Source organism: Drosophila novamexicana, unplaced genomic scaffold (genome assembly GCF_003285875.2).
Source record: "Drosophila novamexicana strain 15010-1031.04,08,12 unplaced genomic scaffold, DnovRS2.1 tig00000193-arrow-pilon, whole genome shotgun sequence".
NCBI classification, from domain to species: domain Eukaryota; kingdom Metazoa; phylum Arthropoda; class Insecta; order Diptera; family Drosophilidae; genus Drosophila; species Drosophila novamexicana.
The window spans coordinates 7,902,766-7,919,435 of record NW_020824787.1 but is presented as its reverse complement, the minus strand read 5'-3'; the positions used below and the strand labels follow the sequence as shown (position 1 = coordinate 7,919,435).

The 16,670-nt window shown below is 43.9% G+C and overlaps 3 protein-coding genes across 3 annotated transcripts; all 3 read right to left on the bottom strand.

Moving 5' to 3' along the window:
- Window positions 1-264: 264 nt before the first annotated feature.
- On the bottom strand, window positions 265-3,927 carry LOC115758665 (beta-1,4-glucuronyltransferase 1). Its single transcript, XM_030699403.1, has 3 exons — window positions 3,134-3,927; window positions 1,504-2,278; window positions 265-684 (listed from the first exon to the last, which is right to left on the bottom strand). The coding sequence occupies exons 1-3, from the start codon at window positions 3,544-3,546 to the stop codon at window positions 487-489; spliced, it is 1,386 nt and encodes a 461-aa protein (XP_030555263.1). The 5' UTR covers window positions 3,547-3,927; the 3' UTR covers window positions 265-486.
- A 1,948-nt stretch (window positions 3,928-5,875) lies between these two features.
- LOC115759076 (septin-interacting protein 1) lies at window positions 5,876-9,422 on the bottom strand. Its single transcript, XM_030699906.1, has 3 exons — window positions 9,066-9,422; window positions 6,688-9,008; window positions 5,876-6,065 (listed from the first exon to the last, which is right to left on the bottom strand). Exons 1-3 carry the CDS (start codon window positions 9,172-9,174, stop codon window positions 5,934-5,936), a joined length of 2,562 nt encoding a protein of 853 aa, XP_030555766.1. The 5' UTR covers window positions 9,175-9,422; the 3' UTR covers window positions 5,876-5,933.
- A 4,937-nt stretch (window positions 9,423-14,359) lies between these two features.
- LOC115759143 (nuclear envelope integral membrane protein 1) lies at window positions 14,360-15,830 on the bottom strand. Its single transcript, XM_030699993.1, has one exon. It carries the CDS (start codon window positions 15,767-15,769, stop codon window positions 14,381-14,383), a length of 1,389 nt encoding a protein of 462 aa, XP_030555853.1. The 5' UTR covers window positions 15,770-15,830; the 3' UTR covers window positions 14,360-14,380.
- Between the last annotated feature and the right edge of the window lie 840 nt (window positions 15,831-16,670).

The following is a 16,670-nucleotide window of genomic DNA, read 5'->3' as shown; positions in this document are numbered from 1 at the left end:
ATTTTCCCGTATTCTGTTATAGAACAGATCTCGAGAACTATAAGAGCTAGAGACTCCAAATTTGGTGTGCAGAGTCCCGTTAGACTACATGTACAATAAGTACTTCATTTTTTTTAAAAATCTCGCCGTTCCAACATTTGAAAATTCATTGAGTTTTCTTGTCTTTAAGGAAACTTTTTTACTTTTGAAACTGCCTATAAAATTTTATTTTGTACATTTCTTTTATAAATTTAATTTTACTTAATACATAATTATATCAATATTTTTCTATCAATTACATATTTACTTGATTATTTATTTAACAAAAATTGGAAGGTAGATAAACAGAATCGAGGCGAGCTGCATTCAAAGAGTGTCCCTTTCCTAAATATAAACATATTTTAAATATGCATCCAACTATTTGAACTATTTTAAATATTTACAACTTAACTTAAGTTTATATTAGTTGAACGCAAGACAGGCAAAGGCCTGTCTCGTCTCCTCGTGTCACGTCACGCAATTCTTGTTCTTGCCGTAGAGTACTCGATATTCGGGCTCAATTTTGGTCTTGATAAACCTGGTCATTTCCTTGGCATACTTGGCGCGCACCGAATTGCGAGCGGGCTTCTTAATGCCGGGACTGTGCACCAGAAAGGCAGGATGCAGGACATGATACTCGTAGCCCAGCAGGCACATAGCATAGCCCTGAAAGGAACCCAGTTAGAGGGTATAAATTAAACGATTTCCAATGCTTTAAAATGAGAAAGGATCTTAAGGATCGACAAGCAATAACATTTAACGAAATTATATAAGTGCAATTCCTGGAACTGATTTGATTATGACTTCGTGCCTGTGCATCTGCAAAAGAATAAAATGGCCTAAAGAGACCGTAAAAACTATTTTTCTACGATTTTTTATAATCATAATTTCCCTGCAAAATGTAATTTTAAAATGTTCCTTTTTTATCTTCATCTTTAAGTTCCATCTTTCATACAATATTAAATTAATTATATTTAAATAATACAAAGTGCTTTATACAAATTAACATTTACGCAGTGTGACCGCATAATGTCCTTCGAAAGGAACGGTCACACAAGCAAGCTAAGTGGAATCATATTTTTCAGTGTGACCCTAAGTTCCAGACTTTTGCTGGGCACACTGTGAACAGCTGATCGAGGGGATTTTGTTCAAATCTGAATCAGTTTAAGGAAAGGAGAAGGGCCTTATAAATATAATATATTATATCTCCTTTTTGATATATCATATTATAAATTTGTTTAGAAATATGGAAACTATAGTAAGAGTCAACCTCAACAGTATTAAGCGTAGATATGCTGGATCAAAAAGTCAAAAGTCTTACAGCCTTCTTTCTGCCCAAAATTGATTTCGTTTATGAAAAACTCCTTAACAAACTTGGCTCTATTGAAGAAATCGGTACATTTTATGCCCCTGCTCTCTCTTAATATCGATTTATGACTTTTCTCCGATTAGAACGAAGAGCAAATCGAGCAATATTTGACCCACCTGTATGCGCTTATTGGACTGTCCCTCCCAGGTGACGCGCTCATCGAAAATGGGCTCCGTATTGTCGCTGATATAGAAGGGCTCCCAGTATTTGTAGTTGCCCTGTCGCACGGTCATGCTGAACAGATTCAGATCGTCCGCGACGCTGGCCGTGCGATTTATCCAGTCCTTGTAGCCGGGCACCTTGTGGCAGCTGGTGCAGACCTTCGCATGGAAGAGCTGCGCCCGACCCTTCTCCAGAAGGGGCAGCAACTCGGCCTTGTCATTGGGCACACGCTCCCCATCCTTTAGCTCAAAGACGGGCAGTGGATAGACTCGCGGCTTTTGGCCTGGACTCATAGCCAGCACACTATTGTTGCGCTGCACCATGTCCAGGAACTGATCCACCAGGCCCAGGCTCGGATAGAGCTCAATGTCGCAGGCGAAAATGAAGTGTGTATTGACCGCGCCCCGTGCGATATTCCGGCCCACATTTATCGGATAGGTCAGATTCGCCTGCACCTTGTACATGGCCGTACGGTTCTGTGCGGCATAAGGCGGCGGCAACATGTTGCCCTCCTCATCCACACAGCGAAAGGGCCAGTTGAGGGCGTCGTTCTCGTCTCGGGGCACATACTCCGGCATATGCTCGTTGGAGAAGTAAATGTGAAAGCTGACAAAATCGCTGATCAACTGGCTGCCCGGCAAACAGTTTCTCACATACTGTATGGCATCCAGCGTGGCGTTCAGATCGTAGCCGGGCGTGTGTATCGCAAAACTGATTGGTCCCAGCCAGCTGCAAGCGGATGTCACAAATTCATGATTGATAAAATACATAAAGCTGGCAGATTTCTAGAAAAAACCATAAGCAAGAGCTCTAATCGTCTAGCAAGTCTAAGCTGCTGTTCAAAATAGCTCTAGCTTTTTCGCCCACAAGCACGCATGTTTCTTCCTTCCTAAAACCCAGCCAAAAGCTAAATCCGTGCTTGAATAACTCCGGTGCCTAAAGTCCGATCGCTTTGAATTTTTTTGGACTTAAATGTGCCTTCAAAAATTGTGTACATCCCAAAGCTCGAAGCTGTCTCTCCAAAAATAAGTTCTGTACATTTATTTGGACAACTGTGCGAGGTATCACATAGAATATTCAACTTTTCTGGATATGTTTGTGCTATACAAGAAACTAAATTCTTAGTTTAAAAACTGTAGTTCTTAAGATTATCGAAATATGCTCAAAGAACAGCCAAAACGACTTCGATAGATCGATTTTTATCGATTTTGGACTTAGGTCTTCAGATTCTTCTCTTGAAAAAGGACTGTAACATTTTTGACATAATTTTGAGACAGAAAAATATATTGGAACCAAAAATGAACAAAAACTTTGTTGGGCTAGCAATAAAAAAAAAAAAACAAATATATATTTTTTCCAATAGACTTTACGTACTCTCAAGCAAGGCAACTTTAGCTCGAGCTATTAGCCTGGAAATTCCTTCTTCGTAATTAAAATAGTAAAATTTACTTAATATGCTCAAAATACAAAAACTATTCAAATGATAAACGTGCTTAAAGTACCCTAATTTAAAAGCTAAAACAGTTACGATCCTTGAAAAGCGATTCAAATTCAAGATATTTTTAAGCAAAAGGCTGCGCTTACCGCTCGGTGACCGTCTCGAGATTGTCAAAGAAGGTGTAATCCCCATTTGTGGTGTAGGTGATGGACTCGGCGCAGCCCATGCGTCGACTCTCGCGTCCCATGACCAGGTTCTGGATGACCCAGTAGCTGCCGTGCTGCAGTCTTTGCAGTCTCAGACGACGATTGCGACATTTGAGCAGCGCCTGCAGCTCCTGGCTGCGCTCCGACAACCATCTGGGCTCCTCGGTGCTTGGCGAAGCCGCTGCGGCTATGTCCCGAAGCGTGAGGGACTCCGCCTGCAATTGATGGCCTTGACGCCTCTCGTGGGCAGCTGCCAGCTGTTGGGCTTGCCGCAGATTTTGCGAGACGAGCAGCAAAGCCAGAAGGACGAGCAGCACCAGCAGCACACTGCGTTTATTGACCTGCACAACCATGGATGTGGTAGCACTTGGGCTGAGTGCAAAATTGAAACAATTACTTATATTGCAATTGCATTATGATGCACATTTATATATAACTCGCGCGCACTTTACAACTGTCACAACTTCAGCGATAAACCCGGTCTCTCATTACCCAGCTCAGGGCAGAACTTTAGCCCAAGTACGTGCTAAACAGAAACGCGGCCAAACTTTGAATTTGATAAATTGCTTGCTTTTGATAAGAATTTATGGCACTATTCATTGAAGGGACTATATGTGTTAATCTTCAGATAACTCTCTGGTAATTTTACAGAATTAGCTTGGAATTTTTGTGAAAATTGTTTAGAATTCTCTAAAAAGTTCGTTTTTGTAAAAGAACGCGCGCTTATGACCGCCAGCAACAAGTGATGAGAGCCAACTGAACGCTGCGAGCCGAAGAGGGTTTCTATTAGCGATAGGGGCCTTTCGTAGAGTCCTAATCTGACCTTGGTACGCATACGAATTCGTCTGGTCACAATTAGAGATGGGCGCGTGCTGGGTTTTTACGGCACGACCCAGCACGAGCACGCAATAGAGTTCTACGATAACTTAGAGAAGTTGTAAATTCTGCGCTGCATTTGAAAATTTAACTAGGGGAATGTCGAGGTCTACCTAGAAATATCTCAGTTCGTTGTATTCTACTTTATAGAATTGTTTATTGCGTTTCTTTCTCTTACGTTCAAATGTTTTTCCCCATCATAATCGAAACTCTTTAGCTATTATCTCTGATAAGCTGCCTGTTTTATCTGTCTTTGATATTGGCAATCTTTAAGTGTTAATGGGCAACTTATAAATCAAACAACTCATGTAATAACTTTTTCTAGCTTATCGATTCAGCTAAACAAAGTTCGACTAAATCTCAAATATTCTATCAGAATAACTTGTTTTTTCTTCGCCTCGGCTGGGCTTGTTCTCAAAATCTAGTTGAAAAATGATGTCAAGCAAATAAAACAAAAGAATAATTTATTAATCATAATATATTTTTAATATAATTGAATATTATTTTATGAGTAGTAACAAATTTGCTTAAGAAATAAATGAATTAAAAGTTGAACCAGCAACTTCACGCATACTAGTTCGACGCTCAGAGACCTAAGGCTGAGTTTTATTTAAGGCAGTTTTTCCCCACTGGAAAAAAGATTTGACTGACTCCGAAATACGCACAATTGATGCAAGTGATAAGGTCTCATAGATATGGCTGCGATAAGTGTGTAGATTAGCCACATTTTGATCAATACCAAACTTTTTTGTGAGCATAAATATTTGTGTGTACAATATAATTGGGTAAGTCGCGTAGGCCCAGTGCTCATTGTGTTTATACCTCTGATAGGGCAGCGACTTCCTGCGTTCTTGATAAACCACACAATAAATATCGTTGAGTTAGTCAAAATGAGCATTTACTAGCTGAGAAATATTTCTTTCAATTATGTAAATACAAAAACAAAAACCCAGACATAAAACAAAAAACCAAATCAGAAAGTAGCCGAAGATTTGGTACTCTTGTAGACATGCGCAGCTATGTGAGAAAAGTAAAAGTCGTAAATGCTGAATTTAAGGAAAATTTTTTAGAAAAAAGAATATTTTGCTATATAAGAATCTACAATTCGACCACATATATGGGACACATAGAGAAACTAATAAATGCCAAGTTTAGTCTAAATATCTATCAAGACGATCGCCTTAAGTCTAAGGGACAAGTTCGCATAGAAACAGATAGACGAGGAGACCGAGGAGACATCGACTCGACTGTTGATGCTGACCTAACATATATCTGCTCTATGGGAAGATGTCCGAAATGTTTCCTTCTATGCATTACACATTCCATGACAAAATCTCATTCAGCAATTGCGCAAATCCATTCCGATAAGTGAATTCAGAGTAGTAGGAAAAGATTTAAATGCTTTTTAAATAAAGATGTTCTAAATAAAGCCTAGACAGTACGGAGCAGCGCTAAAAATCAAATGCAACCCTTTTTGTTACACATATTGCCCTTCTATGCGATTCTCATAAATTCAAACCATAATTACAGGTTTTCAAGGCTTTAATTTTGTGACATGTTGTGTTGCCAATCTCAATGAATTTTATCGCCGCTCAAACTCTCATTTTACAAGTAACTTACTTGCGACTCTCTCTTCCATATTGTTACTCTCTCTCTTTCTGCTGTATTTAATCTTTACATCTAAATGAGAATATATTTTAGAGCAAATTCAAAGTCGACTTATATCCTTATATTATATATATTAAATGTATTATACAATTATTAAATACACAACTGAATAAGAGTTATTTTTAACATATCTAATGGGATAGAATGGGCGCCTTTTTGAGCCTCTAACAATAATCATGACTGGTCGAACTGCGCCCTAGAGAAGTCCCGTCTGTGCACGCTCCAGCAGTTGATTAAGTCCCACCGGCTGCCAGTTCGTGAAGCTGACATCGCTCAGCATGCAAACGTTGCGATCGATGTAACAGAAGAGTTTGCCCACGCGGTAGATCTGAAAGAAAGAATGCTTTAATATTTGTTTTATACAAAAAAATAAATAACTTTTGTATAAAAAAATGAAAAATAACCAGAAAAAGAGAGACCTGATTTACCACAATTATAAGCACGATTTAAATGGCAATTTGCCTGCTCTACTGAAAATATTTTAATACTTTGATTTAGGCTCGAACTAGCCATATAACAAATTTTTTTGGTCCCATGCTTAAAGCTGTGTTTCCCTCAGTTAATAATCAAACTATTTTGGGCCAAATATATTGGAAATCTGTCTTCGAACTGGCTTGGTTCAAAAGAAGTTTGCAGACTTGCCGGTTGGAAACTAACCGATCGTTCCTATAGCGAGGTTCATGCTGGGACAAAATTGAAGCTCGTGCGGAGCTAGGCATAGAAATGTTGAAGCACAGAAGAGGTGCTCATACAAAAACTTATTTTACGAACGATTATTCCTAGAGATCTATATGATATAGTAGCACGATGTGCATGTGAGCTCCTAAATGCCAAGATTCCTGAAGAAACCCAAATTTTTGAGCAACTATATGATATGGTGATGCAATGCGATCCGACTCTTAAATAAAAGATACAAGTTTAGTTAGAAATTCCGCGCGCTTGCAACTCACCTGTTTGCCCAGTTCCCGTCGACCGGGCAGCGGTGCGAATATGATGCCCAGTTCGGCGCATTTCTGTGAGACGAGCTCCTTGAACTCCAGCTGAGCGGGCGGCATTACATCGACGAGCATCACGGGTGCGAGCAGCACAGGAGCGGGCGCAACTGGTGGCATGGGCGGCGGCGGGGCAGTTGTGGGCTGGAGCACCGCATCCGTGGCGCGATGCAGCATATCGAGAGCACGACGCAGATGCTCCTTGACGCAGGGCTCCCGGAGAATTGGTTCGCTGAGCATGCTCTTCCAGCCGGCATACCAGCGCGATATCTCGGCAAAGTCCGGCGACTGATTGAGCCACATGACCAGCACCTGCATCCAGCGCGGAAAGAAATGCTTGTCCAGCAGCTGGGCCATATGCTCGGCGGGTATTAGCTCGTGCCATTCCCACACCTGATGCCAGAGCTCGAGGTTCTGTTGCAGCGGATTGATAACCAGCTCTGTGAGCACCGCCTGCAGCTTCGGTATGATGTGCCGCAGCAGAAATTGCACCAGCTGCTCCTCGGGAAATGCGGCCTGCCAGGGCGTTAGCATGGCGCGCGCCGAGCGATCCTGCGGTGACCAGGCCTGCAGTGCCACGCCCAGTTTGCTGCGTATCTGCGGATAGATGGACTCCTCCAGCTTGACGCCCAATATGGCATGCCAGGGCAGAATCCAGATGTGTATGGGCACCGTATCCGTCAGCGGATCCCAATCGCGCACGCCCGCCGTCAGGCGCGGCAACACCAGTTGCTCCAGCACCGAGTCGAGTACCCAAGTGGGCAACAGCGGCGCCCAAACATCCAGCAATGAGGCCATCGGCGCATGCTCCTTGGGCTGCCAGCTGGCAGCGCAAGATCTAAAGGAGGGCATCACGCCCGCCCAGATCAGCGAGGAGTACGGATCGAAAACATTGCGCGACTGCTGCTCCAGCAGCTCGGGTTCATCCTGCTGCAAAATGCCGCGCCAGCGCTTGATCAGCTGCAGTGGCTGCGTGGGCTGCTCCAGTGGCTGCCAGTCGCTCAGCTCGCGCTTCAGCAGAGGCGCAATGACCCCAGCCACCAAATCGGCGAGGCCAAACTCTTTGTACTCGGCGGCATAGTCGTGCTGCAGCTCCAGGAACAGCCGTTCCGCCTGCGCCAGGCTCAGCTCGGGATTCTCGCTGAGCTGCTCGAGTCGGGACAGCGCCGCCTCCAGTGTGCTCATGTGATTGCGCTCCAGTTGCACCAGCTCCAGCAGCTGCTGTTGCTCGTGCTCCAGCGCCGTCTGCCGATCCGCGCACTCGCGCTCCGACTTATCTATGGCAATGATCTCCTGCTCGCACTGGCTCACCAGCAGCTGCAGATTGTGCGTCAGTTCGGGCATGCTGAACACGGAGGCGGGCGTGGCGCCCTTCTCCTCGCCCGCCTGCGCATCGTACAGCGTTTCCTCGGGCGTGATTTTGTTCTGGGCCAAGGCATGATAGCCGCTGAGCACGCGGCGCTCCGGTCCGGTCATGTCGATGACTGGCACATTGCCCAGGCGCTTGCTCAGCTTTTCGGAGAGCAGATGATCCGATTTCTTGCCCTTGGCAATGACCTCCTCCACGGATTTGTAGTAGTAGCGCTTGCTGTTAGACTTTTCGCGCGTGTCGCTGCTGCCGCTCTTCTTCCACTTGTTTAGCTGCTCCTTGAACTCCTTGGCCTCGCGGACATCCTCGTCGAGCTTGAGCGGTTTGGCCGGCTGGCCGCCCACGCTGGCTGCCGTCTCGGGTCCATAGGCGCCAATGGCGCCGCGTCCCTTGCGCACATGCGCCTGCACTGGCTGTGCGATGCCCTGTAGATCCTTGCCCAGGCCCTTGCCGGGCTCATAGCCCATTTGCAGCAGCAGCTTGGCGCCGATGCCACGCGTATGCTGCTCCCAGGCACCCACATTCCGGTTGCTTGGTATGTGCGAACTGTGCCTGAAACCCGCTGTGCTCCGCATTGTGGGCCGCTGCGGTGGCTGCTCCTCCGCCCCAGCAGAGCTGTCCGAGCTGTTGGCGTCGCTGTTGTCCATGAGCTGCGGCTGTTTGCGACCAAATGATGGACGCGCCTCGTCGCTGTCGTCCGCCTCACTGTCCACATTTTCATCGCTGGCAGCGTTTTCCTCCTGCTTCCTCTTCGGCTTCTTGCCGGCTTGTTGTATGCCGCCGGCCACAAAACTTACTGGCGCCGTGTAATCCTTGGGCTTGCCAGAGGAGCCGCTGCCCAAGCCACGCCTTCCGCGTCGACCGCTGCTTTCGTCCTCGCCCTCATTGTCGCTGTCGTCCGCCCAAATGCCTGACAAAACCGAAAATATTTCACAATTTTTGTCTCACATTTGTAACTCTTGCTTACCGTAAATTTGTTGGTGCTTGGTGTGGCGTCTGCGTGGCCTGTTAATGTTGAACTCGTTGTCCAAATCATAGTCTGTGATCTCGAAGCGTTCGTATTCATTGTCGGACATTTTCAATTGACATAAATAAAGCGCCAAATACCAATAAAGACAGCAATAAACAAATACGTTTGGCAGAGATTTCGTCAAGTGTTGTAAATCGACTGTTGGGGTCCATAATCTTTTAAGTTAACGTTACCATTTTGAGTATAACAGTGCGCTAACAGAACTCATGTTCAGTAGTTCCCGCTGCTTATATGAGCTGTTTATAGCTATTAACAGCATATTTTTAATTAGCATTTACTATTGATGTACATTACATTAATCATAACGTTTGTACAAACTGTTGACATTAATTTATATATTAGGTGTGTGATTTTCAAATTTTGAGCACTTATTCCAAAGAACATGCTCCTTATGTTAGCTCACAGCTCCGCGCAATCGAACTAGTTCTGCAGTTGACTGCTGAACTGCGGCACGTGCATTGCCTGCTTACGATAACATAACATTGTTCCCAATGTTCTTGTTGCGTGCGGTTCATTGTTCGGTTCTTGCGCATGAAAATTGTAACAACGCGTAATTAAAGCTGCGTAAAGTGCCCACAGCAAACATATTAACATAACTGCAACAACAACAAATTGCACAGGCCGCGACGCAACAAACGCACGCGTTTCGTTTTGTGTCGTTAACTGTATTTTACATTTAATATTCGTTCAACACAATTACAAACACACATATATGTACATACATACATGCAATGCAAATTGAATGTAAATAAAACAGCATTCACAAATACAGCAGCAGCAGCAGCAGCAGCAAAACAAAAGTGAAATTAACACGTGCGCTTAACATTGCTTCCTCAGTTCTTCTCGAAGATTTTTGTTGTTGCTTTTCCTCTCTCATTCGCTGCCGGCATCTAAGTTTTGGCTGGCGTTTGATTTGCCTTTGGATTTAATTATTACTTAAACAAACAAACAAACAACAACAACAACAGCAGCACAAACAAAACAACAAAATGGTTCAGGTTAGTGAATAATAAATAAGTTCTAATTTAAGTTAAATATAAAACTTTTTGTATTGAAACGCACAGTTATTCTCAAAACTTAGCTAGAAAAAAGCTAATTTAAAGTGTTTATAGCTATATTTATGTGGGAAGTGAACAAATTGAGTTTTAACATTGAGAATTTAACGTTGAAATATTTAACGGGAGCTTTAAGCATAGTTTAGTTTTCTATATTAAAGTAATTAAAATATTGAGTTTTAAACAAGTTTTTGCTTGGATTAATAGTTGAAATTGAATAAATGGATAATAACTGCGCTGAATTCCAGTTATTTCAGTTTTCAATCCTCAGAATTGAATGAAATCCGCTCAAAAACAACAAATCTTGAATCTTGCGCAATTTATATTTGAATATTTTGAGCATATTCAATCTGATGAAAGATGGAAATGATAATTATGGAAAATAACAGTACATTATAGAGTCTAGTCTATTTAGTCGAGTATTTGCCAAGAAGCATGCAGCACACTTTGTTTGAGCTGCAGCAAACGTCTTTTTGCTTATAAAATATAAAGTTAATTACATTAAAACAAATTTAATCAGATTATTTCGCTGACCAGCCTTTGTAGAGAGCATTTTGCCACTTCAAGTTAAGCGAATTGTTGCTGTAGCCTACTCGAAACTAAAATGTAAAACCCCTCGCTTTGAGCATTCAAATAGCATCAACTTTCAACACCTCAAATACAATCTTTAAATCCTGATTTTTCGGCTTGGGATATGCACCATAAAACCCTCAAAAGTCAACCTACTCAGCAGAAACATAAAAGTAGAGAGAGAACACACAAAAAGTGAAGGCAACTCTTCTCACAATCGGACTTGAAAACTTTTCACTTTTTCCAACCCCACCGTCACAATGTGCGCCCGTTTCCTGACCTTTGACGTAACTTTGTGCAACAACAACAACAACAACAACAGCTTGCAACCCCACTGCGAAAAATCCTTGCGTGGGACATCAACCAAAAAAAAAAAAAAAAGAAAAAGAAAACAGGAAAATATTGACTAGCTATGCAGTTTTTCCCAACCACCCCATTTGCTGCGCCCTGTCCCAAACAAGAATCAACAACAACAACAACTGCAGCAACAACAACAACAACTGCAACAACAACAACAACAACAACCACCATAGGCAACGAGTCAGCGAAGCAGCGACACCAAAAATTTCGTTCGCATAGAAAAATCCAATTGGAATCGTTCGACTGTGCAGGACACGACAGGACTGGGAAAATTGGCCCATTTGGGCCTGCGGACTGTGGCATCGCCCTCTCCCTCTCTCTGCCCCTGCCCCTGCCCAACCCCCCCTAATGAACTCGAAACGTTGCATTTAGTCAATTTTCCAACCACCATCAATGAGCACAAAGCTAGAGGCAGCACATAGAAAATAAAAAATTAAATAGTTTCAGTTTGCACTTGGGGTTGGGTACCAGATATCCTGCAAGGAGTCAAGGAAATAAAAATGAAATCCATTATATGCTATATCTCGTGCTGTGCCAACAAAAAAATCGAATAAGACTGGATTTATATAGAGAGAAATCAGTGATATTTAGTTAGAATCTACAGATTAAGCAGATGATGGGTGGATAGGATGTAAAATAGATGAGATATTAATAGATAGATAGATTAGATATAAAAATAATCTAGATGGATGGATGGATGGACAAATTAAATGGATCCATTTTACATACTCAAGTAAAGTCAGATACATGCCGTAGAAAGACAAGAGATTCTTGAAGAAACTGCATTATTATCTATAGTACAGTATAAGACAGTAAAACTAGTTAAATGGAAAAATGGGATATATGGAGTATGCATTGATTATGAAAATAGAAGGATAGCTGGGTTATGCAGGATATATTGATTATATAAATAGGTAAATAGATATAATATAAAAGAAAATCTAGGAATTGTTGGATATATTAATATTATAATACAATACATATCCGCTTGAAAGTATATATGTATATCCCCTTTGACAATTGATGTGTACAGGGTATTAAAAAAACTAAAATTCAGCCGACTAGTCTACCTGCACCGCCAACTGATTGAAGTTCCACATTTAGATTTGAAATGCGTTCTGCAACTGTCCAGCAGGCATACACACACATAGACACACACTCACTCACACACACACACACACTCACACACACACGCAGTTATGGCAAAGCGCATTTTCTACATTTGCATTTTGCCCAGGCTCTGTTCATGGGCGGGGGCCGGCGGATATAAGGGGGGGGGGGGGGGGGGGGGGGGGGTGAATTGCGGCCGCTTTCGAACGTTTCTGATGTTTGACTGAGCCTTGTTGCTTTTGCTGCCTGTTTAGACGGTAGCGCGTGTGTGCGTGCGTGTGTGTGTGCACCTATATTTGTGTCTGTGTGCGTGATAAATGCAGGACTAATAGGCCTACATCTGTGCTCGCCCGGGAGCTTGCCGAGGCTGACAAAAATGTTTGAGTCTCTTATTTGTAACGCTCTCTTCACGCACTTTTAACCAGTTTCCCGGCCACGCTCTGTGCGAGTGTGTGCGAGTGTGTGTGTGTGTGTGTGTTTGAGTGTGTTTATATGATATAAACGGTTCTCAGAAATGGATTCAAAGATATGAACTCCCCAATTATATTCAAAGTTATTGAGCGCTTAAGTTAATGGGCCATCCGCCTCAGCGAGTGCAGGAGCCTCCAATGAATTTCCTTATTTTCTTTAAAAAGTACAAAATACTTTCAAATGCTTTTAGCAATACACGGGATGCTTCGAATTTGATATTTAGGATTGCATTGAGAGGCTTCTAGGCAGCCTTAGCTTACAATAAAAGTAATATTTTATTTGAGCCTAAAACATTTTTATAATACTAACTTGTATCAGGTCTGAAACAAAAACGTAATGCCTCAAACTAAACTATATTGCCACGCCCACATGCTCTGACACAAGCAACTAAGGAGACGGAAAGCTTGCACTGGAAGCTTTTATTACTCGATCGGAAATAAGACTCATTGGGGCTGATCCGTTTTTGCTGTGGCAATTTTCATTGATCGTGTTGCTGTTGGGGTTGTTGCGAGTTGTTGCTGTTGGGAGTTATTGCTGTTGGAAGTTGTTGCTGTTGCGAGTTGTTGCTGTTGCGAGTTGTTGCTGTTGCGAGTTGTTGCTGTTGGGAGTTATTGCTGTTGGAAGTTATTGCTGTTGGAAGTTGTTGCTGTTGCGAGTAGTTGCTGTTGGGAGTAGTTGCTGTTGGAAGTTGTTGCTGTTGCGAGTTGTTGCTGTTGCGAGTTGTTGCTGTTGCGAGTTGTTGCTGTTGCGAGTTGTTGCTGTTGCGAGTTGTTGCTGTTGCGAGTTGTTGCTGTTGGCAGTTGTCGCTCTTGGGAGCTATTGATGTTGCTGCTGTTCGTTGGTGTCGTCGCTGGTGCAGTTGGTGCTCCCTGGCCTTCGCTGCAGCAGTTGCAATTATGTATGTTGTTGCTGGTGCTCGTTCCCGTTCTAAGTATAGCTACCGTTCTCGTTGTCTCGGTTGTTGCTGTTTCTCCTGTTCTTTTCTGTTGCTGTACCATCGCTGCTGAAGTGGTTGGTGTTGTTGCCGTAGTTGTTGCTCCCGTAATTTGCGTGGCTGCTGTCAGTCCGTGTTGCTGCTGTCAATGTTGGTGTTGCTGCTGCAGTAGCAATTCCCATTAGTATTGTTGCTGTTGCAGTTGGTGGTTGCTGTTGCAGCTATTCCTATATGTTGTCTATTGCTGCCGTCGTTACGCTGTTGATGTTGCTGCTGTTGCCGTTCCTGCTGCTTGTTTCTGCAAGTATTGCAGTTACTTTTACTGTTGCTGCGGTTGTTAGTCAACAATGTCGATGTTGCTGCTGCTGCTGTTGGTATCGTAGCCGTTGTTGGTATCGTTGCCGTTGTTACTATTGGCATTGTCGTTGTCGCTGTCGACGCTTTTTATTGCTGTTGTTAGCATTGCAGCCACAGTTCATGTTGTTGCTGTTCTTGTTATTGCTGTTAGGTATAGATGTTGGTGATGTTGCTGCCGTAGTTGCTGCTGCTACTGTTAATGTTGGTGCTGTAGGCAACGTCGATGTTGCTGCTACTGTTGCCATCGCAGTTGCTGTGGTTGCTGTCGTGTTTTCGATGTTGCCGTCTCTTTGCGTCAATTCAATTTCTGTCTTTATCCAGAGGCAATCTCTTTGTGACCGTCTTGAGCCGATGACTGTCATTCAGAGAAGGTTTTAGTTTGAGAACAGTTCCGTTCAGTCGCCCCGCAGGCTGCGCGTCGAGCCCGTAAAGTGCAGATTGTGATAGATCGATTCAGTCGAGGAGGAGCTAATGGCATTGGACATGTTCGAGTCGCTGTTCATAACAGCTGCCAGATGCTGCAGCATAACAGCTTCTGCCTGCTGCGACTCATCCAAGGTCTGCAGCTGCCTGTTGCTGACATTGTTGTTGCTGTTGTTGTTGTTGGTGGTGTGCAAAGCGTGGTCGTTCCATGTCCTCGGGTTCTCGACCTCGTAGGCCCCGGAGCTGAGGAACTGTGCGAACTGCTGCGGCGCCTGTAATTGCGCCAACTGCTCCCAGCTGGGCGAAGCGACGCGCAGACGCTGTCGCATGTTGCCCAAGGCACGCTGCGTCTCGTAGCCCGCTTGGGCCAGAAACTCGCGCTCGCTGAGCAAACGCCGCGGCTGCGGCGGCAACACCTGACGCTGTATCTTAACCGCCTCCAGACGCAGCCAGCACAGCAGCCAATACAGCTCCGGCCAGGGCAGCAGCAGGCATACGCAATACCAGCCGAAGCGCGGATGATTCGAGGCGCCTCCGATGAGCACATACGCAAGCAGTCGCAACAGCCGACAATGGAAGCGACGCACTTTGCGATGTTGCCAGAGGTCGCGATGTTGCCGACAGGCATTGAACAGCAGCCAGGCACCGGCGATCAAGGCCAGCAACACGCCCGTCGGATGTTGCTCGAGCACAAGCTTGAAATTGGCGCCCACTGGACGCAAATAGTTCAATTTGCGATCTCCGCGAGACAGCAGAGCTAAACAAACGGCGCCCACGCTGGCCAAATGGATGCCCAGCGCAATGGCCACGGCATAGACACAGAATATGGTCTCGCCCAGCGGCGTGAAGGTTTCGGCCAGCCAGAGCCCCAGGCCCAGGACGAAGCGCGCCACACGCTCCCTGTCGCAGCGCACCTGCAGCAGGGTCAAATTGTAGGCCTGATCCGTGTAGATGCCATAGCAGGCGTGCGCATGCGCCGGCAGCGTTATGTAGCGCACCTGCTGTACACCTGCCGCCAGCAGTTTGCCCTCGTGGCATTCGCGGCGCTGCAGATGCGCCTCGTAAACACCCTGTGCCGTGGACGCCCTGTACTGCACATAGTCCACGTTGGGCGCCTTGGTGATCAGCTGCAGCCGATTGCTCTGGAAGATGTTGCGCAAACGCAGCGGCTGATCGCGCCGGCAATAGATGTGTATGCGATTCTGCGAATAGACCGTCTGGAGCAGCGTCAGGGCGTCCTGCACCTGCGGCTTGCCAACGTGCAAATATGTGACCAGCTGCTCGTTGAATTTCTCTTTGAATATGTTGTAGCTGCTGCTGGCACCGGTTGCCAGCAATATCAGGCAAAATGATTGCAACATTCGCCTTGATTTTCTCTTTTCGATTCGATTCTAACTTTTGTACGGCTTTTCACATGATTATAAGTACAATAAATTACAGCAGCTCCTTCTATCCAGTACTTGTTCATATACTGTTGTCAAACATTTACTAGTCTACTTTATCTGAAAAACTATAGACAATCTTACACTAGATTCACCCGGAGTTTTTAATCTTCCAAGTAAGCCTAGCTCGCTGTAGTTCTTATGTGTACATATTTTTTTATATTTTTTAAAAGCACTTTTACAAGGATTTTGTGAAGTTTTCCGTTTTACGCTAGGTTACGTGAATTCGCCTAAAATCCGTGCAATCCGGATGCATGAAAAACGAGCAAATTTCCTTTTAAAAATTTCCATTTCATTTGTTACAATTGAGGATTAATTGAGAATTCATCGGAAAGTAGCTTTCCACCTAATTTTCCCCATTTAGCAGTAAATTTCCACCTTATTTTCACATATACACGTGGAATTGACCATACATTAGCTTTCCACCTAATTTTCACAAATACAGGAGGAAGTTACATTTGCTTTTCCCCCTAATTCTTACCATCTTAAGATGAATTAATAAGTAATTTTCCACTCAATTTTCACATATACAAGTGGAACTAACCATACATTCTCTTTCCACCTTATTTGTACAATAGTGAGTGGAATTAATCAGAAGCTTTCCATCTATAACCTACAGTACCTTTCCGACAAATGCGACAAATAAAAGTAAAGAATACTTTATTATATAACCTTATGACCAAATTGGTCTGTAAATACAAAACGTTTTAATAAATAGAATTTAAATTTTCACTGAAGTGGAATCGAATCAGCCTTAATTCATGTAGAGCTCCTAAAAATAACTGCATCTTAAATTTATAAAAAGCTTATCTCTGAAAAT